Genomic DNA, 26,406 nt, shown 5'->3' on the forward strand with positions numbered 1-26,406 from the left:
ACCCCTTGGGCACACCAAATCAAATTCATACCAATTCAAGTTGATTACAGAATCATTACAAAATTCAAACTTGATGTATTGGCGGTGTGGTCACTGGGCGTAGCTAACAATGTTGGCACAATAAATTTTTGGAATTGAGTTATATCCACTGAAAAAATGTCCATCGCTAGTTTCAAATTGGTTGTGGAGTTAGTTCTACTTTGTCATAGATGTTTGACCCATCTTCGGAGTGTGTGCTCCAATGGGCATTGGGTAGGGGTGTTCAAAAGAATCGAATGGAACCGGAATTGACGGATACCCGAGGTTTGGTTCCGGTTCCTACCTGGAATTGGTTGTCAATGGGTAGGTTCCGATTCCAAATTTTTTGAACCGTCACTGTGCGGTTCTGGTTTCGATTCCTACAGCTAGGAACTGGGAACCGAGACTAACCTAAAATCAAATTAAAGAGTAAGGGGGTTTAATAAAAACTTTTGTAAACAAAGTAACGTGAATACATTTAGGGGGCGTTTGGATCATATAATATTTTTTTATCTTAGTAATAAGATTACCGAAAAGAAATATTACATTGTAGATTACCGGATTTAAATTATTATTGTGCTTGGTTCAATTGAAATGTATTAATAATTAATGTGCTTGGTTGACAGTAATAACAAATGTCTTTAAATACCCTTTTACTAGAATGCCCTTGGAATGATTACTTGTATTACTAATTAATCTGTTTGGTTGGCTGTAACAGCAGATTTCTTGATTACATTTTACTAAAATGCTCTTTAGATGATTATTGGGTGTAAATAAGTAACGTATTTGGTTAATAAAAGAAATTATCAATTAACAAAATTCTATTTCTTTTATTTTAGCCAAGTATTTTATTGTTAAGTTATTTATTGACAAATTTACACAAACTATTGAAACTCCGAAAAAAACCTGTTATATTTTCTGTTGGGTATACATTCAACACCTGACCCTGGTATTGCAACAAATATAGTTGGCATCTCCGAATTTAAAACTATCTAAAACTTTGATTTTTGTATTACCACAAATTATAGGTCGTACATGTTCATTTCTACTTTAGTTCAATTGAAGCCATTTTTGTTTTTGAAGGCAAAAGAAAAATTCTATTTTTTTGGTTTACACCATGGCTGGAATTTAGAAACAAGTTTCCAAATTTGAGGAAATTTGTTAACTTTTTCCACTTATCCTGGGCCGAAACTATGTGTGAAAAGTGTGAGAATTATTGGTACATTTGTCATATCACATATTTTGGAGTACTTGTACATTTACATTATGCTGAATCCAAGCAATGTTCCAATAAATTAACTACAAGCTGAATAACGATGCTCTTTAAACTTGTGAACCAATAATAATACATAATTTCGCACGTTGCAACAGTGAACATAATCACCACCATTTTTTAAGTGAACTCAATTTGACATCCGCAACAACTAATTACACAATACTCAATACACAATAATTATATATAAATGAATAAAATGCAGCTTATGCTACTCAACTTCACACAACAGTTTGTCACAGAAGGCTGTAAATTCAGCTTGTGTAAACCAATCATCTGTGGAGAATAAAAATCAACATAATCAATTAAAAGACTGTAGTACTTACAGAGTAAGGATATCCGTCATTGATTGAAAAATCTTCTGGGCCAGCTTCCACAAACTTCGTTATATAATACAATACAAAATATCCGCAATCCACGTGGTTCCGTTGTTGAGGGACCTGGTGAGTGCATTTATTGGTCACAACAAATACATGAAATACTAAACATATCAACCACTAATTACCATCAACCAACACAACATACTGTTTTATCACCTTAGGCACTAGCAAAGGCAGTTTCTCAACCAATGCTGGATGCTTGGGCATTGTTCCTGATTCATAAATATCCCTCACAAACCTGCATAATTAAGCTTGGACAATTTGAAACCCATTCCAGTACCACATTTCCAACAATACAATTTCATCATGTGCTGAAATGTGCTTGCAAATAATTGTGAAATAATCAAAGTTTACCGTCGAATCAGAGGTTGCAATGTCTTTCCGTTTTCCAATCCAAGCGAATCAAGCAGCACCATGCATCGAGTTTTAATTTCCAAGTTTACATCTCCACCAGAGTTGCACAAAATCAGTAAACTCAAATGACCCCTGTCAGCATAATTTATGCATATTATCAATATCAACTCTTAAGCAACCAAAATCAACTCATGTCTGCATTTGGTAAGTATAAAACAAATGCCTACATCCACAATATCAAAAAACTCACCAGAGGACTACAGGAATGAACACATATTTCCTTGAGAATATGTTCAATTCGTGAATCTACTTTAGCACGTTCCTTTTGTACACTTCTTCTGTGTACATAAAAAACCACATGCAGTCCAGGGTGATGAAATTGTGCAAGTTGTCTCCTTTAAAACTCCTCCACAGGTTCTTGCAGATCACTACATATGCAATCCATCATATGAGGTAAACATATTATGTAAATATGACGTGAAGCATGTCAATTGTAAAATAGTTTTATACCCCATGTGGAGGTCAAACATACTGCTGCTCAACATCCCCCCTCCCCTTCTGTTTGCCAATTGCCTACTTGACCTTCGTTGATTTGTGGCACCTACATATATTTATCATTCATTTACATTAGCAAAAAATTCCATACATCTTTCATAACTGAAAGCATTAGTCGGTTTACGAGTTGCAAGGCTGGGTACCTTTGCATTTGCTGCCCTTTAAGGCTGAAGGAATCTCTTGATTTTCTTCATGTACTGAATGACTGGTCCTGCCTCCACTTGCAAATCAATTAATTATGAGCTACGTTAATAAGCATTATTCCCAACTATACAACAAATTGACTCCATAACTATCCAATTGTAATACCTTTCACATTGCTATCTGTACAAACTATGTGGCTCTCTTGACATTGTCACGAACTTTTGTGCTTTCTGTCGTCACTACTAGGCAACGTGGTGGTCCTCCCATCGTTCCTGCACACCAACCCACAAAACAAAGCACATCAAAGAGGGAAAGAAAACAAAAATTATAGAACTGACAGTTTATAAATGCTAGTATATCAGAGAATTATAACTAAATGACATTTCTAGACCTATCAAATAAAAAGAAGACCAAGATCTCTCTACATTCACCTGACTGCCAAAACCAATCACAAGTATAATCTTAGCTTTCTTTTTCAAAACTGCCCCTGCCAATAATCTTTACCAGAAATATAGGTAATTATCTGCCTTCCTAAATGAAAACATATTTGGAGTCATATGCCAAAATGAGCAAGTAATGCTATACCAAAAGGGTAGAAGAGCTTAATTCATAATTTTTCTTATGACAAGGAATAATCAAATCAAACTGCCATCCACTCAGATTCCCTCAAAATGTAAAACAAAAAGTGACACAACATTCCCATTTGTTTTCATAAGACAACAACAACAAAGCAGCACTATACTTTTCATCATCAATTTTTTTGCTTTTACTGTAAATTTCCTCGACTCTATAAAAGTTAAGCATTTTAAACATTTAATGTGCAAGTGCATAAATCAATAAATAATTAGAGAATAAATTGGAAGTTGAGGGTTGTAATTTAATGGCAAGGTGATAGAGTAGATAATAGGCAGAGAGCAGCCAACTTGTTGTTAAAAAATTCAAAAGAAAATTAGCAAGGTAGCGAGGCACTTATATTATCGAACCAAGTACAGATTCAAGAAAAAAATAAATCAAACAACTGATGATAAGACAATAAGGAGCTCAGCAAATGATTAAGTCATACTGAACTCTGCCTCACCATTGAGATATTAACCGATTAATTCTTAAAAATAACTGATCAATTCCAATGGGTTCCTATTACTAGACGATGGCAAAACAAAGAAGCAAATGGCGGAGATGGTGGACCAACGACAGACGGAAAATGGACAAGTTAGGGTTTAGGGTTGCAATAGAAACAAATAACGTAACATTCAAAGAAAAGAGGGCAAACCACTTACCGGAAATAGCGATTGAACTAACGAACAAGATCGTGGAGATATTTTTCTCCACCGGCGGCGAACAAGTTTTAGCGCAGAGAACTGAGAACAAAATCGTGCCTGTTGTGCGATTTAGAAAAAAAAAAATTCTTTTATCTTGTAGTTTTATTGAAGTTCAAGGGCATATTGGTCACAATATGAAAAAACTGAGGATAATATGGGTATGTCAATCTTCGTGGCATTTATGAAATAAATGATAAAAATCAGGGCAGTTTTGTCTGAAAAATTAAAAAACTGAGGACAAATACGTCTGTTTTTGCAAATTAGCTATTTTGTAATTATTAATAAACCAAAGGATATTTTTGTCCTCATAATCCATTGTTTAGGGGCAAGATTGGACAGAAATTATGATTACCGGGGTAATGTTTTAATACCAGCTCCCATCAGGTAATATTATTCCTGACAATTTACCCCTTTTTTGGCACTATTTGTCATCTTATTTTCTGGTAATGTTTTTGTACAAAAATGCCAAACACGGTAATCTACTCAATTAAACAAATATTACCCTTGTTAAAAAATTTCAACCCGATCCAAACGGGCCCTTATATTTATATTTCATAACATTTAAAGTAAGTTGGTTTGACTTTTGAAAATCTACCTTTACAAAGTAATGGAGTTCGTAATTTTGAATTTGTAATTTGTAATTTTATTTTTGTTAACAAGTGTTAGGTGGGGGGTATTTGTAAGTTTTTAAGGGTTTTTTTCCATTTTAAAAACTTTTGGAGGGTAATTGTAATTTTACAGGGTACCTGAAACCGAAACCGGAACCGTTGTTATAGGTTCTGGTTTTGGGTACCTATTACCCAAGAATCGGAACCTTAAAAAAATACAAGATACCCAAAACCGAACACCCCTAGCGTTGGGTGTACTACTTAAGTTAGGATTTAACCCTCATGCAATCTGTTACATTACCGTAAAAAATTAGTTCGCATGCCCTTTCTTATTGTTGTGAACTTGCATATTGAGTTGTGTAATTAATTCTATACTTAGACCGAACGGGATGTATAGAAGATCTCATAAGATAGGTGTTGCATTTAGATTATCATGTCCAGAGTATATATCATCTAAATTATCTCCCTTTGATTTATGCTCATCACCACTGTTGATGCTTGATTTTGACACCAACTACTGACACGTGTAAAATGCTAAAATGACTTAGAAGTCACACGTGATATGAGGGGATTGAATCATATAAAAGGTGAAGAGCAATATTTAAAGTGGTTCGGATGCTCTAAAGCGAATCCTACGGCCATCGCTATTGTATTAATAAGAGAGAGTCATCAGGTCGCGTTTAACGAGTTGAGTTACAATTCAGAGAGAAAGAGAGAGAGAGAGCTATTTTAGCATAAAATCAGCTAATCCCTTCAAATGAGAAGGAAATCTTCTATTTATAGTGGGAAAATTCAAGGTAATGATTATGAAAACTGCAAATGGGTAGGTGCCATGCAAATCATTTCTTTGCATCCCATTGATCACCTACCTAAGGGATTTCCTCGATTAAAGCAAGGCTTTGACATGTGGGTGATCTCCAGCCGCTTGTTGGCCTGGCACTCACCTGCTGCACTGACATAAGCCATGGCACTTGTGCTAGGTGCGACGTAGCCGCACTTGGACGGCGTAGAACCCTTCTAAACTTTGACCATCCTTTACTGACGAGGCTCTACGTCAACCCTACTTTTTCCGGCATAACAAAAGTCCCTTAGTTTTTAAGGTTTAAGGATCGAACCTTGAGAATTTCATAATTATGCCATGATTTGACATATCCAAATGACGCCTGGTTGAGCCGACCTAGCTACAAGGAGGTTGCATAACATTTTTCTATGAGCGACCTGAGATGGTCTTCTTCCGTGAAGGCGACGACCTGGATTAGACCCTACTTAATGCTGTATCGATGCACCTCTTATCTTAACCGAGGTCTGCGACCTGATTGCACTTAGCATATTTTTGCTGGAGGCAAGGAATCACATCGCTTTGCAATCGACATGCAATGAAGAGTGTTCTTTTCCAACGACCTCTTCAGATGTTATCCGTTGCGCTTGACAACTAATCCATTAATGAAGTATCCTTTATTCTGAAAAATGTGTCTTGTGCGCAATAAGTGTTAGCCATGTGCATTAAATGCAAGAGATGCTGAAACAAAATTCCTTATCAGGGCATTAAATTCGGATGAAAGCGCATTTAATATGGAGAAGAGAATCGAGCCATCGCTCGATTATTTCAACGGAGAGATGCGACGATTGAATTTCTCGAAGCTTGGCGTTTACTCCTTCTCGCCAATTATGACACATGGTCGTGATCAACGACGAGAGACGCATTCCGCCCAAACATCGCTTGGCTTTGGGAAGACCAATCGCCATTTCCTCCACTATAAAACCCCAAGCTCGCCTTAACCAATGTCACAACACTCATACTTTCAAAAAAAGAAAAAAGCTCTTGCGAGACCAGATTTTCAATCCTTCAAGTTGGTGTGCACTTTCCATTAACAGTAAGAAGTTTGACCCCCACAACCAAAAAGGTAAGGAAGATCCTTCCATTGTTTTTCTTTTTCTGTTTCATGGACAACTTAACCAGGCGATAATGGTGGGTGTTTATGGCTAGACTTTTGAAAGGAATTGGTTTTTAGGGTACAAACCATTAGGGGTGGTCCCCAAGGGTTTTTAGGATTTTTGGAAGTACATTAGGGTTTGTTCTTCCACGTCGTCGTACAAAATTTTGTACGGAGACTAAGTAATCAGTACGTGTCTCCCTTTTCAGACCGTAGAAGAGATGGACCCTATAGCAACAAAAACAAACAAGGGGACGAGCTCGCAAGCGTAGGTCGCCCTAGTGAGTCCTACATAAGAGATTCTGTCAGTAGCTACCCGAGAGGAAATATAGAAGGCAATAGACCAATACGCACTTCGCATAGACATCTACCAGTACAGGTTGCATACAGCTCAGAATTCACCAAAGGGAATGGTTGCGATCTCTGAAGCTATATTTAAATGCGGAGCACTAATTCCCTTTCATCCCTTTATTAGGTTGATCCTCGATCACTTCGGGGTCGCACCTTTACAGCTGACGCCTAACGCATATATGATAGCTGTAAATATATATATTGCGTGCGCCGAATACAGCCTCGACCAGTTGACCGCGCTGGAGCTCGCTTGCTCGTACTATTTAAAAAAGAGCAAGGACAAAGATTCTTACTACCTCTCGAAGCGATCCACGATCGAGGGAGACATATTCAATTATCCTAGTAATGTCGGGGCATACGAGACCAAGTTTTTCTTTTTTCATTAGGATGACATCTACCATTTTAGGGAGCCGAGTAGGTCTTCCCTTTTTGTACTTAGTGAATTTTTTCTTTTCTTTTTGGGATTTACTTTCTAACGATCTTTCTTGTCTCTTCGCAGAAAACAAGTCGACCGGCTTGACAGATCTCTCTGACTTCAACCGAATAGTTTCATTCAGTAACCTGCCAAATCATTGTCGTGACGTGAAACTGCTCATGACAATCGCTAATTTGAGGAAGTACGACTTCTTCAATTCTGAAGCGACTTTGGAACCCTTACTTCGTAAGTGTCGTAGTCTTTTCAAATTTTTGCTTTTACATGAAGCGAACTCTTTTACTAACAGTACCTACATGCAATGAATAGGCAGCCTAGAGTGCCAAGGTCGTTGAGAGAGAGGGGGTTCGTTTTCCCCCAGGTCGACGCAATGAAACCAGTCGAGGCGAGCCCTAACGACACCCTTGTTAAAGGAGTATAGGTGGTGGTGCAGCCACCCACCGAACAACCAACAAAACCTTCTTAGCCCGCGACTGCATGCCCAAAGCAGAAGACCATCGATCAAAAGTCCAAGAAAAGAAGGGTGCTGCAGCCCGAGGAATCAGAGTCCAAGCCGAAAGGCTTAAGGGTGCAGCCTAGGAGGTCGCAGCCTTATCAAGCTTTTTGCTCGGGAGGGAGCTCGAGGCGTGTGACCGGGGTTACACTGGTTCATCCACGTAGGGGACAAAGGGAGGCTACGGCTTCCGGGAGGAGAGAAGGCAAAAGGCTAGCTGGCGAGGTGCCCTTTGCTTCAGGAGTTGACAAACTAGTGTTGGATTCTATGGGTCAACTTTCGAAGCACTTATAGCCGGTGGAGTTCACCATTTTGGAGTGCCAACTTGCCAAAGTCTTTGAAGAGTTCGTGGCCTCCAACCCTACGGACCTGATGATCAGGGCGGTTCAAATGCAAAGCTAGATAAGACGGTTTGTCCTTGTCGAGGACTTTCCAATACTTTACTCTTTTCAAGAAGACAGTCTAATGCTTGCTTATTTCACTATGCAGTCTTTGCTCGTCATGCACCTGACCCAACAAAAGATCCAACTGGAAGCTACCGGGGGACTCTTTGAGTTGAAGGAAGAGAACATGCAGTTGAGGCACGACTTAGCAACTGTGAAAGAAGAGTTGGGCCTGGACATCATTTAGACAAACCAGTACATGTCGGAGAGGAACTTTGCTCTTCACACGGTGGACTTCTAGAAGGCTGAGCTAGAGAAGTGGGAAGAAGAGCTTAAACAGCTTCAAAGGACAGTGGCCAGGCTCACTAAAGAGGCTAGCGAGAAAGAGCTGGAGCTGCAAGCGAACTTCGAGCAGGCCTTGCGGGCAGAGAAAGAGAGAGCTCGGTTATGGGAAACTTTCGAGAAGTAGATGAGGGCACTCGAGGCGGACCTCGAATTATCCCAAGGGCGGGTTACTTCATTACTTAAGAGATGAAGGGAAAGGAATTGGAAATTGAGAGGAAAGCTGTTGACTAGTCGATCCAGTCCATTTATGCCCTTTGGCCAAAGAACCCGATCATGGACCTCACCGACCTTCCGGATGATTACCAAAGGATCCTTACCTCCATGGTGAGAGCCGATGATGAGGAGAAAGGTCTAGGGCCTCACCTGGAAGACGATCAACCAGAGGAGTACATCTCGGAAGACCTGACAGCTGACCCAGTGGTCGGCGACCAACCTGGAGATACCAAGGTCGCACTTTCAAGGCCTAGGGACGAAGACCAGTGATCGCTTTCGCCTTTATTTTTCCCACAACCTTGCTCTTGAATGCCCTTGCATATTCTCTTGTACTTAGAAATTTATGAATAAAATGATCATTTTTTAAATTATTTGTGAGCACATATAATCTTTTGTACTTCACAAACATTACAAATGTGAACAGGGGGACGTCTTCTAGCTATTTGCGATATTAAATTATTTGTGAGCACTTATAATTTTTCATACTTCACAAACATTACATATGCGAACAGAAAGATAAAAACAATGCGAGGAATAAAATCATACATTTATACAAGATGAATTTGGCTTAAAAGCTATCTTAATTACAAAGCTTTCAAGGGAATTTTTACGAGAAAATTAAAAGAGTGAGTTCAGAATTACTGATAATAGGGGCGAAGATGCTTAGCATTTGAAGCTCACAGTACTTCGGAATCGTTGAGCCTTTTGAGGTGATAAGTCTCCAGTTGTATCACCTTAGCGATGCGGTATGGGCCCTCCTAGTTCGATCCCAATATTCCCACACTTGGTTCTTTTGTATCGAGAAAGATTTCTTTCAAAACCAGGTCGTCGACCTGAAAGTCTCTTCTCCTGACTTTAGAGTCGAAGAATCTTTTCGCATGCTATTGGTAGGCTGCTATCCTTAACCGAGCTTTGTTGCGGTGTTCTTTAACTAAGTCTAGACTTGCACGCAAAAGTGCTTCATTGTCTGTTTCATTGAACATGTCCCTCTGAAGTGAACCAGCCCCCATTTCCACTGGGATCATAGCCTCGCAACCATATGCTAGCGAGAAAGGCGTTTCTGAAATAGAGGTTCTTGGAGTTGTCCTGTATGCCCATAGGACTTCTGGGAGGTCGTTGACCTAATTTCCCTTGATAACGCCAAGCTTAACTTTCAGAGTATGCTTGATGGTCTTGTTGACAACTTCAACCTGGCAATTGGCTTGCAGTCTTGCGACTGAGCAAACTTTTTATGGATCCTCAGCTCATCACAAAACTGCTTGAATTCCTTGTTGGCAAATTGCTTCCCATTATCAAAGATGAGTGTATGAGGAATTCCGTAGTGACACACTATATTTTTGAAGACGAAGTCCTTGAGCTTCTTGGTAGTGATCGTGGCCAAGGGTTCAGCTTCGGCCCACTTCGTGAAATAATCCACCACAACCACAACATACTTGACCTTTCCCTTTCCGGTTGGCATGGGTCCAATAAGATCAATTCCCCACATGGAGAATGGCCAGAGGCTGGTCATAGTTATCAGCTGGTGGGAAAGAGCTCGCAGTATGTTCGTGAATCGTTGGCACTTCACACTTTTTTACAAAGTTGAAGGTATCCTCTTGAAGCAAGGGCCAGTAGTACCCTTGACGAACAACTTTGTTAGCGAGAGATCGCGCGACAGTGTGATTACCGCAGATCCCTTCATGTATCTCCCTCATGATATAGTTTGCTTCCTCGTCGGTTACACATCGGAGAAGAAGGGCGCTAAATCCTCACCTGTACAACTTATCTCCTATGAGTGTGTAACGAGCAGCTTTGATTCGCAGGTTTTTGCCTCAACCTTGTCATTGAGTAAGGTCTCGTCTTGGAGATACTGAATAACTAGGGTCATCTAGGAAACTGATTCTATTGTAACCATGACCTGTTTGGGCGAGCTAATACTAGGGATCTCTATGTACCGAACATGAATACTGTTTGGGGCATCTGAGTCTAGTGATGAGGCTATTCTTGCCAGGGCATCTGAGATAGAATTATTGTCTCTAGGAATCCGTGCGATCGTGAAGTGCTTGAAAGACTCGAGTGCAGCCTTAGCTTTCTTTAGATAACTGATCATGTTTTCTTCATTGGCTTGATACTCTCCAAAATCTGATTAACAACCAGTATGGAGTCGTTGTGAATACTGATCGCGATTGACCCTTCTTTTACCAACCGTAGACCAACAAGTAGTGCTTCATACACGGCCTTGTTGTTGGTAGCATTGAACTCAAACCGAAGAATATCGTGGATATGAGTCCCCTCCGGACTAAAGAGGAGAAGACTTGCCCGACCCTTTTCCTGTTTGAGGATCCATCGACATAGAGGCTCCAGGTCAATAGATTCTGAATAGTTTCCTAGGTGACTTCACTGGACTGTTGCTCGCATTCCTAAATCAGTTGGTGTGAAAACTCCGAAATGAAATCGGCAACAACCTACCCTTTAATGGTTGCTTTCGGTCTATACTGCAGATCGAACTGACTTAGTTTCATCGCCTACTTAAGCAAATTCCTAGAAGCTTCTGGCTTTTGAAGGACTTGCTTGAGCAGGTAGTTGGTCAATACATGGATAGTGTGGGCATGGAAATAAGGTCGCAACTTTCTAGAGGCGACTAGCAAGGCATAAGCTAATCGCTTCATTTTTGGATACTCATTTTAGCGTCCAGTAGACGCCTGCTCGCGTAATATATTGGCCATTGGACTCTGTTTTCTTCATAAATCAAGGCTGCACTGACCGCATGTTGAGAGACGGATAGATACAGGAGAAGAATTTCTTGAGGGAGCGGCTTGGACAGGAGAGGTGGCTTTCCGAGGTGCTCTTTTATACTCTGGAAAGCCTGTTCGTAGTCCAGAATCCACTCAAACTTCTTGTTGGCCCTGAGTATATTGAAAAATGGCAAGTAGCAATCTGTTGCTCTTGATATGAAGTGACTAAGAGCTGCTATTCGCCCATTAAGACTTTAAACCCGTTTTCAGTTGGTTGGGCTCCTCATATCAATAAGAGCTTGAATCTTTTTGGGTTAATTTCTATTCCCCTCTAGTTAACCATATACGCCAAGAATTTTCCCAAGGATACTCCAAACGAACACTTCAAGGGATTGAGCTTCATTCTGTACCTTTGGAGTATACCGAATATCTCAGCGAGATGTGCTATGTGATTTGAAGCGACATGCGATTTGACCAACATGTCATCGACATAGACGTCCACTAATTTTCTAATCTACTCGAAAAAAATTCGGTTAACCTGCCATTGGTAAGTCACCCCAGCATTTTTTAGGCCGAAGGGCATAACCTTATAGCAATATAGCCCCCGATTTGTAACAAATGAGGTATGCTCTTCATCCGGTACGTACATTAGAATCTGATTGTATCCCAAGTAGGCATCCATAAAACTCAACAGGTCGTGTCTGGAGGTGGCATCGATAAGCTAGGCGATTCTCGGTAAGGGAAAGTCACCTCCCTTGCCAAAAAATGAGAGCTCGGACAGGCCTTGTTGAGGTCAGTGAAGTTAGTGCATGTCTGCCATTTGTCGGTAGGTTTCTTTACTAAGACTAGGTTGGTAACCCAGCTCGGGTAAAGTGCCTCTCGGATGGACCCATTCAAGAGGAGGTTATCTACCTCGACTTTTAAGGTTGTATACCGCTCGGGGTCCATTACTCTTCTCTTTTGGTGAACCGGCCTGATTGCACTATCAATATTCAAGGCATGACATATAACATTCGAGCTGATCCTGTCAGGTTGTTGGCGAGCTAAGGGCTGAGATTACTCCCGATCCTTAACACTTGGGTCGACTTGATTTGATCAACCGATACCTTGGATAAGTCCTCGACTGGCCCATTGTGAGGGCATTCCTAGATGCGAGGATCCATGTCATCCTCAACCGGGCCAGGCTATGGCTTAATCCTGCTGATCGTCATTGCTTGCTCAGGGATGCCAACTGGTGCTCCATTTCCTTTGTATGCCATCTGCACTACCTTTACATAGCAGTCGCAAGATGCGCGTTGAGATCCACTTACTTCCCCTATCCCCGTCGCGGGGGGGGGGGGGGGGGGGGGTGCTTCATTTTCAGATAGTATATTAAGATGACTACCTTGAAGCTTCATAATAGATGTCGTCCCAATATGCCATTGAAAGCGGAAAAAGTCTATTACTAAAAACTCAGTCATTTTGGTTAGCTCGTTGGTTTCTCCCAATGTGACCTGAAGCGAGATCATCCCCTTGGGCATCAAATGATCGCCAGTGAAACCGTATAGAGGGATAGAGGCAGGCTTCAGATCTGCCTCGTCCAGTTTCATCTTCTCAAAGGCTCGCTGAAATAAGATATCCACAACGCTTCCATTATCCACCAATATCTTGTGGACTTCGCACCGACCTATTTCAGGTGTGATAACGAGAGCATCCTTATGGGGATTATGCAATCACACCGTGTCTTTCTCGAAGAAGGTGATTTCTTCCTCCCTGCAAATCTTGGCGGGTCGCAGCGTCGTGCTCATGACACTTATGGGGTCATGACGGGCTTCCCGAGCATACATTTCCTAGGCACATCGAGAGTTCCTCTCGGGGTGTGGTCTTCCAAAGATGATTCCCACATTGTAGAGACCTTTGCGACCATAACGCCTCTTCCTTGGTTCCTTTTGATTTTTCTCCTGAATGGGAGCTGACCCATCAACATACTCTTAGAAATGCCCCTATTTAATGAGGTCCTTAATTGCTTGCTTGAGGGCCCGACACTCATCAGTATGGTGCCCATTATCTCGATGATAACGACAGTACTTTTTATTGTTTTTGGCTGAGGGGGGATTCTTCATGGGCTCGGGCTCTCCGAGCAAACTGGCCTCCTCTAATTTGTCTAGAATAACTGATACCGAGGCATTCAGAGGAGTGTATTGACTTTTGTCACGATCGTGACGAGGAACTGGGGCATAAGATTTCTTGGGCACGTATCGCTATTTCTTTTCTTTTCGTTGATCATCATTAGCTCATCTGCGATCAGCCCTCCTATTCTCCCCTCAGTTGGGAGCACTGGCCGATGGACCGGGGTCATGGCGACTAAGAGCTGCCACAGAACTTTCAATCCAGAGGTACTTTTCATAAGGTTATAGAAGCGAATGAGGGAAACATCATCCTCAGATTGCAATTCATTCTGTAAGTTTGTCTGTGGGCAAACTCCCGCAACGATGAGAGTCCAAATAGACTCTTCGGGAGTATAAGCCACTTTGTGGAGCTTCCTGTGGAACCTATCTATATATGATTGGAGGGGTTCATCCCTTTCCTGTCGTATATTGCTCAAGTAGCTTAGTGGCATTGAGAACTTCTTGTTCGCCTGGAAGTGTCTTAGAAATGTTGAGCTCATTTGAGGCCATGAGCCGACCGATCCTGTTGGAAGCGACTTGAACCAACGCTTGGCATGGGCGGTAAGGGTTACTGCCAAGCAATGACATTTTTCCAAGTCAGAGACTTGGTAGAGTTCCATGAGGTTGTTGAACTCGTATAAATGATCCTGCAGATTAGAATTCCCATCGAATGCTTGCATGACGGGCATTCTGAATCTCAATGAGAGAGGGGCAGCTAACACTGCCGGAGAAAAGGGAGAAGCCTCTGCGATCTACCCTTGCTCATTCTGCTGAGCCTTAAGCTGATACAAAGCTCGCTGTAGTTCCTCAATCTGAGGCAGAGGAGCTACCTAGGGATTACTTTCTGCAACGTGAGTTCGACCCTCACGGTTGCGGTTAAGGAAAGACCGCAAATCGGACTCTTCCTCACCTCAACTGGAAGCTCCATCCAATCTTGGCACACGCTAGCTAGAGCCGTGTGATTGCATCGTGTGATTCGGGGAGTCTTCCCGACCTTTGCGATGGTATGAACTGACCCTCGGAGGATGGGAATCCCCTGCACGACGATGACCGAAGTCGTCATTCTAGCGATATTGGGAATCTCCCTGCCTTGCACCTTTATGGGAGTGCACGTGCGTCGTGGCGCGGGACGGCTCATGCTGTGACATATCGCCAAGTCGCAATGCTAGGGGTAATCTACCCGGGGCACGATCAGTGTTTGCTAGTCCCTCAGAGCCCTTGGGTCTGTTGTGCACACTTGCTTTCCCTTTCTCTGACGTGCTGCAGTGTGAGCAATATGGGCTTTCGCCCTTTTCTACGTTTTTACGCGATCTGCAGGCCTTTTTTGCGGTGGCACCGCCTTATTAGATTTGGGTAGCATGACCCGATCCAATCGGTCTAGCTTTTGGTGGACCGTTTGAAGAGTATTATTGAACCTCTCCAGGTAACTCATAATGGCTGGTCAAGCCGCGAGCTTGAAGGAATATCCCCCGTGATATTCTGCTGGACTAGTGACATTTCAGGAGAAGTGTCCTCCTGGATCTGGGGGATTTCTTCATTGTCATGATTGGTTCGTTCAGATTCGAAACCGCGAGCCATTTGCTGTTGTGGGACCGATTAGTCAGAGATTTTTCTAATAAATAGTAGGTACTAAATAAGGGCTCTCCGTCTAGCGCCAAACTGTTAATGCTAGATTTTGACACCAACTACTTGCACGTGTAAAATGCTAAAATAACTTAGAAGTCACATGTGATATGAGGGGATTGAATCAAATAAAAGGTGAAGAGCAATATTTAAAGTGGTACGGATGCTCTAAAGCGAATCCTACGTCCACTGCTATTGTATTAATAAGAGAGAGTGATCAGGTCACGTTCAGCGAGTTGAGTTACAGTTTAGAGAGAGAGAGAGAGCGCTATTTCAGCATAAAATCAGCTAATCCCCTCAAATGAGAGGGAAGTCCTCTATTGATAGTGGGAAAGTTCAAGGTAATGATTATGAAAGTTGCAAGTGGGTAGATGCCGTACAAATCCTTTCTTTGTGTCCCATTAATCACCTGCCCGAGGGATTTCCTCGATTAAAGCAGGGTTTTGACACGTGGGCAATCTCCAGCCGTCTGTTAGCCTGGCACTCACCTGCTGCACTGGCAGAAGCCATGCCACTTGAGCTAGGCGCGACGTGGCCACACCTGGACGATGCAGAATCCTTTTGAACTCTGACTATCCTTTACTGACGAGGCTCTATATCAGTCCTACTTTTTCCGACATAACAACTACCAACTTAGTTTTGTGATAGTATATATCTAACTCACCTGCCACTTGTTTCTCTGTGTGTGCTCCAAGTATCCATGGCAGTTAATTGGGTTAACGCTGGTAATGCTTCGCCTGTACCTTCACCATTACCAACAAACTTCATTAATTTTTGGAGGCTTCCATTAATTTAAGCCATCCCTTTGATTGCCTCATAAATAGCTACTATAAGGTTTGTAATTCTTCCGCTTCTTCCAAAATTGATGACATCCTCTCTGATTCTCAAGTATTTAATATACGAACTCTCAACAAATCCTCGTACTCTTTTACTTATGCTGCTCAAAAATTGAAAAGAGGAGTGTATGTGTACGGCTGCACCATAAACCACTTATATTATAGGTTGAGGGCGGGTCAAGTCCAGGGAAATGGACCCAGTTAGGCCTGATGAAAGGTATTAATATGATTGGAAATGATTTTTAGCCTCATTAAGTTTCCCATTTTTTAATACATTTTTGTTTGGATAAATTTAACCTTAATAACATAACAATTTCGAAATAAATTCATTCTTTATTTTATTTTAATTTTTAACCTTTAATTTTGATGTAAACCTTAAATCTAAATTTTCTAAATCATTTAAACATTTTTTTATTTTAAATAATTTTTTATTTGATGAAAATATATTAATAAAGCTATGAAAAGAATAATCAAACAATGGAATGAATTTAAATCTGAAGGAAAAAAAAGTGTAAGTTTCAAATTTGAAATTGGGAAAAAGGGTATAAACCAAAAACCTAATTAAGAAATTGAGGAAAAGTTGTGTAAACAAAAACCCTAATTGAATTTGAAGTTAGGGGAGAATTGGTGCACATAAAAAACTCTAATTAAACAGGATTATTTCAATATTAAATTGGGTTTAAAGAACTTTTTTTAAAATGTAATAAATCTGTATTTAGCAATGAGAGATACTGATCAATTTGATGGGGCCTAAAATTCACTTCCTACTTCCTAGTATGACCTTTAACTTGATCATAGTGGATAGAATTAGGTTGGCCGATGTGGGGTTGGGCATAGCCCATCATCATGTTTATTGGTTTTTTCTTAGTGTATTTATTCATCATGATTAATTCACCTATTAGTAAAGCGTAAAGATGGCCAACAAACACTTCTAATTAACTTTTCTCACCAACGCGACATAATAATTTGTAATTGCTTAGCTCGTATCTGATCAGGCGAAACTCATTACAAACTGATCGATTGCGAGCTGATACGTCGCGTTTATAAGAGAAAGTTAATGAAAAGTGTTTATCGCTTAGTATTACTCATTAATAAATTGTCATTTGTTAAAGTTTTTGGGTTTGAGTTATTTCCACCGAAAAAAATGTCCATTCCTAGTTTCAAATTGGCTGTGGAGTTAGTTCTACTTTGTCATAGATGTTTGACCCATCTTCGGAGTGTGTGCTCCAATGGGCGTTGGGTGTGGTACTTAACTTAGTATTTACACAACCGCTTACACTAATGGAGTTCGTAATTTTGAATTTTGAATTTTATTTTTGTTAACAAGTGCTATGAGAGGGGTATTTGTAAGTTTTTAAGGGTTTTTTTTCCATGTTAAAACTTTTAGAGGGTAATTGTAATTGTACAGGGTATCTGAAACCAGAACCGTTGTTACAGGTTCTAGTATTGGGTATCTATTACCCAAGAATGAAACTATCGATTCCGGTTCCGATTCCAAATTTTAAGGAACAGTCAATTCTGATTCCTTAAAAAAATATAGGATACCCGAAACCAAATACTTCTAGCGTTGGGTGTGGTACTTAAGTTAGTATTTAAACTTAGATCATATGCCCTTTCTTCTTGTTTTGAACTTTTATATTGAGTTGTGTAATTAATTCTATACTTAGACCGTGCGAGATGTATAGAAGATCTCATAAGATAGGTGCCGCATTTAGATTATCATGTCTAGAGTATATATGATCTAAATTATCTCCCTTTGATTTATGCTCATCACCACCAACTTAGTTTTGTGATAGCATATATCTAACTCACCTGCCACTTGTTTCTTTGTGTGTGCTCCAAGTATCCATGGCAGTTAATTTAGTTAACACTGGTAATCCTTCGCCTGTACCTTCACCATTATCAACAAACTTCATTAATTTTTGGAGGCTTCCATTAATTTAAGCCATTCCCTTTGATTGCCTCATAAATATCTACCATAAGGTTTGTAATTCTTCCGCTTCTTCCAAAACTGATGACATCCTCTTTGATACTCAAATATTTAATATACGAACCCTCAGTAAATTCCTAACATTCTTCTGGATCGATGCAGGCTATATTAATTCTTGAATATCTTTGTCTTGTGATGAATCAAACAAGCATCATTTACTAATTTCCAGTAGCACCGAGAAATATCTTAATGTGACAAGACAGAAACGAACATGTTAATTTAATAACCATAGCACCAAACTAATTAAGAATCATTGAAGAACAGAGATCGAAACAGATATCACCATATTTACTGATATACCAAAGAAAGTAAATAAATTTTAGCCATTTTTATGCATCTCTCTGGGCTCTGCTTTTTAATAGCTACCCAGAAACAGAGCAGACAGTAATTACATTTACAGTTCTGTCTGGCTGAGATATATATGCCACGTTAAATGCGTCAAGGTCAACTATTTACTTTGCATTGCATTGCATGCTTATAATATTTTACTGCGAGTTAAGAAAACCAGAAAGACAGCTGAGCTGAGCTGGTAGCAGCCAAAAAAAAAAAAAAAAGCGTTAAACTTGTGGTCGGATCTAACCCGACCCACTTTACAATACAAAGATGAAAGATTCTGGTAACCAGCCGGTATTCGGCGCATCCGTACCCGCCGCCTGAATAGGCCTGTGGTTGCAGGCCACGCCTTAACTCTTTATGTCAAACGCAACTGGCACATTGTCTCTGCTTTATGTAAACATACTCCCAAAATATAATAAAACTATTACTTACCCACCTTTCTCTTCAATTCATCAATTAATATCTGGTATAATGGACTGAGTTTGTTTCTATAATTAGATGATCATCTTCTTCCTCTGCAATCCAGCTGCATTACGCAATGGTTCGCAGAACGATACAATTATATACATCACAATTACTAACTGGAGTTCCTTGTATTGCCAAATTCTTCGTTGGGTTGTAATCAAGATCGCTTCTTCATAATACTAATCAAACTCTGTTAATAAGTATGGGGATTCTCCAATCCCCAAAACAAACACTTAAAATATCTCCCATTTTCTTCCATAGAAAATTTTAAGGTTTGCAGAAATTAAAACATTAACTTGAGCAAAGTTTCTAGTTTCACCATGACTTTGACCATGAGAAAAGTAGCCTTGAAATTGTCATGGGCATGAAGATGAAGGTGAAGGTAAAGAGAAAGGCGTTGAATTTGCAAATCTCCGAGGACTTTTGAGATTATAATCATTGTTAAAAACTTCATGTTTATCGTTGAGGAAGTAAACAATTATATTATAATTAAAAAAGGGTGGACATGCGCGTAAGAGTCACGTCATATATATAGAAATCTTAATCCCAAGAACCGACAAGGAGGACGGGGACAGCCGTCTCTAAATCCCCGTCAGCCTTCGCCTGAAAAAGCCTGCTGCCATGTTCCAGGTTTTAGTTTTATATTATAAACCCTAATTTAATTCTTTTTATCTACATTAATAACTAGTAATAATTGTACCTCTATTTACTCTCTTAGAGTAGACAAAGTTTATATAGCCGCCTTCTAAAACTGACACCTTGGCTTCTACTAAAGCTCACTCTAAGTATACATGCAGTGTCTTGTATCTCCACTCTCCAGACAACAATCCTTTTAAAGCAAAATCCAAAAAATCTTCTAAGCACGCGCTGCGACAACAACAGACAAACTTCTTTTAATTACCATTATACCATCCTCTTCGCAATCCCTATATAAACAACCCCACCAAACTTCACTTTCCAAAACACACACAGCTCACTTACTCATTTACACATCTTCACTTCCTTTTAAGATCAAATTTTAGTCGAATTATCTTGTGTTCTACTGTTCTTTTGAGAAAAATGCAGTACCAGACAGCCGATTCATGGGGTTTCTACGTGCCAATGAGGAGCAGGAACATGGAGGATCCACTGGAGAGAGTTGCGAAGCTGGCTTCAGAGAGTGCAGTGGTGATTTTTACTTTGAGTGGTTGTTGCATGTGCCACGCTGTGAAGAGGTTGTTTTGCGGAATGGGGGTGAACCCGACTGTGTACGAGCTGGATCATGATCCCAGAGGGAAGGAGATTGAGAGAGCATTAATGAGGTTGCTTGGAAGTTCTTCTGCAGTTCCTGCTGTGTTCATTGGTGGCAAACTGATTGGCTCCATGGACCGAGTCATGGCTTCCCATATTAATGGCAGTTTAGTCCCACTTCTCAAGGAAGCTGGAGCTCTTTGGCTTTGAGTTTTGACAAATAATAAATAACAACATCAGTCTAATTTTAATGCAGATTATAAAGGAGGAAGGAGAGTGTCTGTTTTTCATGATCTACATGTTTTAGATTAATTTACCTTCTTTTTTTTTTTTTTTCTTTTTTTTCTACTGAAAGTCGAATGTAAAATGAGAGCTGAGAATGAGCAAGGCTTAATTATATAAACTAATGCAATCAAATTAAATCAATGTATGTTAAACTTGGATCATTACTGGGTTTCTTTACAAGTTAGTAGAGTTTCTCGTTGATGAGTGAGTTCACCATTGATAGAGCCTTAGAGCTCGGACAGAAGGAGTCAAATAATTAATAACAACATCAGTCTAAGGAGTCAAATAATTAATAACAACATCAGTCTAATTTTAATGCAGATTATAAAGGAGGAAGAAGAGTGTCTGTTTTTCATGATCTCCATGTCTTAGATTAATTTACCCTTTTTTTTTTCTAATGAAAGTCTAATGTAAAATGAGAGCTGAGAATGAGCAAGGCTTAATCATATAAACTAATGCAATCAAATTAAATCAATGTATGTTAAACTTGGATCATTACTGGGTTTCTTTACAAGTTAGTCGTGTTTCTTGTTGATGAGTGAGTTCACTTGTGATAGAGTTTGACTCTTCACCCACGTTCTTGTTAAATGAGAGAATTATCCTCTCTTATAAATCAATAGGTCTGAGTGTGCTTCGTCGGTGTGGGACTTTAACTCTCCCTCTTATGATCAAGCCCATATACTACGTTCTGTTAATGGAGGTAGTTGTTGGCTCTAACTCTTCACCCATTAGTCAAGTACTCAGCTCAATTGAGTTTAACTCTGATATTATGATAGATTTGAGGTGGGTCTAACTCCTAATAAGACATGCTTATTGGGTGAGAAGTCAACCTAAATTGAATTCTATCAACAGAGCCTTCGAGCTCAGACTGAAGGAGTCAAATAATTAATAACAGCATCAGTCTAATTTTAATGCAGATTATAAGGGAGGAAGGAGAGTGTCTGTTTTTCATAATCTCCATGTCTTAGATTAATTTACCCTTTTTTTTTTTCTAATGAAAGTCGAATGTAAAATGAGAGCTGAGAATGAGCAAGGCTTAATCATATAAACTAATGCAGTCAAATTAAATCAATGTATGTTAAACTTGGATCATTTAAGGGTTTCTTTACAAGTTAGTCGTGTTTCTTGTTGATGAGTGAGTTCACGATTGATAGAGCTTGACTGTTCACCCAATAAAGTATTGTTGAATGGGAGAATTATCACCTCTTATAAACCAGTAGGCTTGAATGTGTTTAGTCAGTGTGTGACTCTAACTCTCCCTCTCATGGTCAAAGCCCATATATTAGGTCCTGTTGATGGAGGAAGCTCTTGCCTCTAAACCAGTAAGTTTGAGTATGCCTAGTCAGTGTGAAACTCTAACTCTTCCTTTCATGGTCAAGCTCATATGTTGGGTCCTGTTGATGGAGGTAGTTGCTAGCTCTAATTCCTTACCCGCTAATTAAATACTTCGCTCATTATAGTTTAATTATGATACTATAATAGAATTTGAGGTGAGTCTGATTTAAACTAATGCGGTCAAATTAAATCAATGTATGCTAAACTTGGATCATTACTGGGTTTCTTTACAAGTTAGTAGTGTTTCTCGTTGATGATGAGTGAGTGATTTAAACTTATGCAGTCAAATTAAATCAATGTATGCTAAACTTGGATCATTACTGGGTTTCTTTACAAGTTAGTAGTGTTTCTCGTTGATGATGAGTGAGTTCACCATTGATAGAGCCTTAGAGCTCGGACAGAAGGAGTCAAACTTACTCCAGTTAATAAGCCACGTATACAGATGTGATGACACGATGGAACTGACCCACATGATATCCAGCAAGGGAATGCCACGTAATATAGGAATGAGTAGAATGATTGGAATGGGGAGTGAAAAGAGGAGTATAGAATCAGAAACATGCATGCGCCAAGCTAAGTTAATTAAATTTTGTTTCATTCATTATGTTGAAATGACTTTGCATTAAGGATTTTTTTTAACTGGTATAACATCACGCCATGTAAGCATGAGGTAAGTATTCTTCTTCTTCCTCGTGTTATGAAACCAAAAACCAAAAAAAGTGGGAATGGGAGTTGAATATTGTAAACATGATGATATTAAACTTCACTTCCGAGAAATCATAAATCATAATGTTGCGAAAGGTCTTTCTTGGAAGATAAACGCCAAAACAGCGACAAAACATTATGATTTTGCTTGCCTTTTAATATACCTTCCTATAAACTTTTTCATAATCAGTCTTGACGATATGCTAGCGTCAAAATAGCTTATTCAATTATCCACTAGGGTTTTTTTTTTTTTTTTTAAACAATCATCTTTGATTTTATGCTTCCTACATCTGTTACTAGTAAATTAACGTTTTACAAGAAACTAGTCGGGCCTCCAAAAAAAGATAAAATGGTCTGGCAACCGCCAAGTTCCTTTGACAGCTCCTATACAACCTCGACGATTTAATTTGTTTCTTTGGTCCTGTAACAGAGGCGAAAGCTGCATGATGACAGTGTTTCTTCTTGGCGCTTGGACTTTGTAGGACCATTGTATAAGATCTTAGATCTCCAATGGAATCGCTTACCAACTGCAGAAGAAGAGAACTCCTCCAGGAAATGGAGGAGAATTATCTGGCCATAATAAAACAAAAGTGACGCCGGATTGGTGTTTTGAAACTTGTTCTACAGCTAAACCGAGATAGTCCTCACCAATGTGAGTGATAAGGAGCCCAGAGCAACCCATGGCCATCATTATTACAACGATTACTACATGCCTGGTAATTTGTTCCTATGATTCCCACATGGGCCACCACACTCTACAAGGTGTGCGCCTAAGCGAGGGTAATCCGGTTTCGGACACCACACTGGTTTGATCCGGGTGTTTTCAAGGATCCAACCCCCACCAACAGGGTGAACAAAACAAAACAAATCTGTAGCATATCTAACTGGGTCCCTAACAAGTCTTGCTTTGTTTCGTAAATAAATTTCTACCTACATCATAAAATCTCACTGTTATTCAGTTTCATCTTACAGGATATCGAGTATATATGCATTTGTTTTGTGGCTCTCGTTTTTGTTCTACAAATGGAATACAAGTTCAGAACAAAGTGAAACGATGCAGAATATCGAAATATTCCAATCTTTCTCTCCCATTAACATCCGTGTTGTTTCAGTTTTGAACTTCTCTTGTATTTTTTACTCCAAATCAATCTCCACCACTTTCAATCTGCTAACAGTTGCTACCACCTCTTTCTCTCTGTCCCCTCGCAAATTCCAAAGGCTTTTTCACATGTCTTTGTTTGTAGTGATTATAATGCACTTCACCTATCTGATTACAGTTGGTCCTAACACCAACTACTACGGTTCCATTTTATGCATTTTCTCAGCTAAATATTAATGCTTAATATGCTTTTCATACACTACTACTACACCATCTATAATTCTCAATATTATTGATGCTTTTCAAAGCTTCTTCAAACTTCTCCTGTCGGATCATATCTTCTTTGTTCTTCTTGCTATCTGTTATTCATCCCTTTCTGCATCACGTAAACCCAAACCCACTCTCGGATCACTGTTGTGGGAGCTGTTTTTTTGATACATGTTCAACAATTCTTTCTCTAAACCAGCTACTTTTGGCCGGTGACAAACTCTTAGAACCACTGATTTTTCAACTTTTTAGTTTTTTTTTTTTTTATGAAGTTAACAATGAATTTTCATGTTTTACTATACTATCAGGAGTGGATGTTCATATACAATGCAATTCAAGGCAAATTCCCCGAAGACCATGGAGCATTGCCTTCTCGGTGAACAGAACGACGGATAATATGGAGTTTATAACTTGAAATACCCATGTGGATGGTGTTGACTGTGTGGATGGTATGGCAATAGAATCATTGTGCCAAGCAAACTTAATAGGAAGCTCATCTTCAGCATGCAATGTTCCAGGTTCAGTATGGCGCAAAGAAATATCAGTCAAATCAAAACAAGATAGTCCCTGTATAACAGCTTAAAAGCTCTGAGTTACAACCATTCAAAAGAATGTTAGTTTGTGTGGAAATAACAAAGAGGGATTGCAAAGGCAGACTTCTTTTAACTCTTCAAAGTTCTTCCTCCCTTATTACTTACCTTTTCAACTAACTCCTTTATTCCAGGGCCACCATCTTTGCCTTTCCCCATTTCCACAGCCCCACCTATTTTTTCACCACCACATTCAATCTAGGAGATCCAAAATCTTGGATTCCTAAACCTCCTCCACCTGCGTTTAATCCTGGAGATCCAAAACTTGATTCCTAATATTCCTACACTATCTCCTCCTCCTCCACTGCATTTATCTTGGAGATCCAAAACTTGGATTCTATATTCCTACACTATCTCCTCCACCTCCACCTGCATTTACTCTTGGAGATCCAAGAACTTGGATTCCTAATATCCTATACATCTCCTCCACCACGGCCTGCATTTAATCTAAGGGACCCCAGGACTTGATACCTACATTCCACCTCTCCTGGCAACCCTCAAAGCCGAAACCTTAGTAGGGGTTTATATTGTTATATTTTTACTCCAGTAATCTAAACAAAGATTATGTTTTTATCATGTTATTATTTGATCATTATATTGCTTTTTTTGTGTGCTTGAAAACAGATTGAAATAGAATATAATTAGAGGTTCTAGAATTTTTAATTAAAAAAAAAACAGCGATATTTTCATTTAACTTTATAGCTGTGCTGGTATTTACCGGGTAAAATCAGTTTCTTACATATCAGTCCTTTTATCTTTTCGTAAAAGCTACTTGCTATCATGGAGTTCCCCTCCTTTTTCAAGCCACTTCACCTGACAAGTAGATCATTTATGGTACTCGATGCTTCCTACAGCAGATGACATTCAAATAAAGTTAGAAAAGAACAGCTCATTAATGTTATGCAAATTCAATGGAATTTTTTTATCTACCCTAACTTTTCCCTCAATCTATCCTCCTCTGCATCTCGTCGCCCCCTTTCCTCTTGAATCATCAATTAGAGTAATCTGCTCTTGGTCCATCTCTTCTATTTTCTGTTGTGCCTTCTGAAGCTGGAGGAAAACCAACAGCGAAGTTATAGTTAAGAACTGACATGAGACACAAATCAAAACTATGAAGTTGGACGTGTACAAATTAAATATAGGAGAACAGTGAATGGAAACCTACTTGATTTCAAGGGATCTACATTTATCTCTTTCATACTGTAATCGCTTACAAATCATCCTTTCTTGAACTGTCCTTTCTTTCCAATCTACAATCAAACATATACTAAATGTAAAAATGATTCAAAACTAACTGCACAAGGATGAGCGAATTCAGTACTAAGGAACTTTAAATATCACCTTTCTATTGATTTATGACCTTTTCTTTAGACTTGATTAGACTCTCTATATCACCATTAGGAACTCGTCCACTTTTTCTTTAGACTTGATTAAACTCTCAGTAGCACCGTTAAATAGAACTGGTCCATCCTTTTCTTTTTGACTTGATTAAACTCTGTGTATCAACGTTAGAGAGAATTCGTCCATCTTCATGGACAGCACTGCCTGTGCATTCTGGTTGTAACAAATGAAATTTTAGGGACAGAACGTATAGAACAAATGACTGTTTTGAGAAATAAAAGTATTGCACCATCTAACAACTGTAAAGGCTTAAGAGAAATTACATTTGAGCAGGAGTCTCCTAGGTATATAAGTCTTGTTTCATGTAGATGTAACCTGGGGCATGTTGAGATTGACCACTAACCGGGGATGGTTCATGACGCTTCCATCTTCACTTGTGTTATCTGATTCTGGTGATCTTTTGTCCAATTCCGTCGCGACAGTTTTCTTACTCCTACTGTGGTCACGCTCATTCTGATTTGAAGGTGAGGGCATTTGTCTTCATCTGATGTTCTTGAGTCTGTCTTTGCAGAAGAGGTTTAAGGCGTAGATGGTTTTTTCTTTATCTATTTCTAGAGTCTGTCTTTTCAAACAGGACTCT

General features: G+C 39.6%; 1 protein-coding gene across 1 annotated transcript; it reads left to right on the plus strand.

The window, feature by feature from the left end:
- The first annotated feature begins 19,889 nt into the window (after positions 1-19,889).
- On the plus strand, positions 19,890-20,416 carry LOC116140769 (glutaredoxin-C1-like). The gene has a single exon (XM_031426348.1). The coding sequence runs from the start codon at positions 19,974-19,976 to the stop codon at positions 20,352-20,354; it is 381 nt and encodes a 126-aa protein (XP_031282208.1). The 5' UTR covers positions 19,890-19,973; the 3' UTR covers positions 20,355-20,416.
- The last annotated feature ends 5,990 nt before the right edge of the window (positions 20,417-26,406 follow it).

The sequence above is a fragment of the Pistacia vera genome, unplaced genomic scaffold, assembly GCF_008641045.1.
Source record: "Pistacia vera cultivar Batoury unplaced genomic scaffold, PisVer_v2 Contig377, whole genome shotgun sequence".
Taxonomy (NCBI): Eukaryota; Viridiplantae; Streptophyta; class Magnoliopsida; order Sapindales; family Anacardiaceae; genus Pistacia; species Pistacia vera.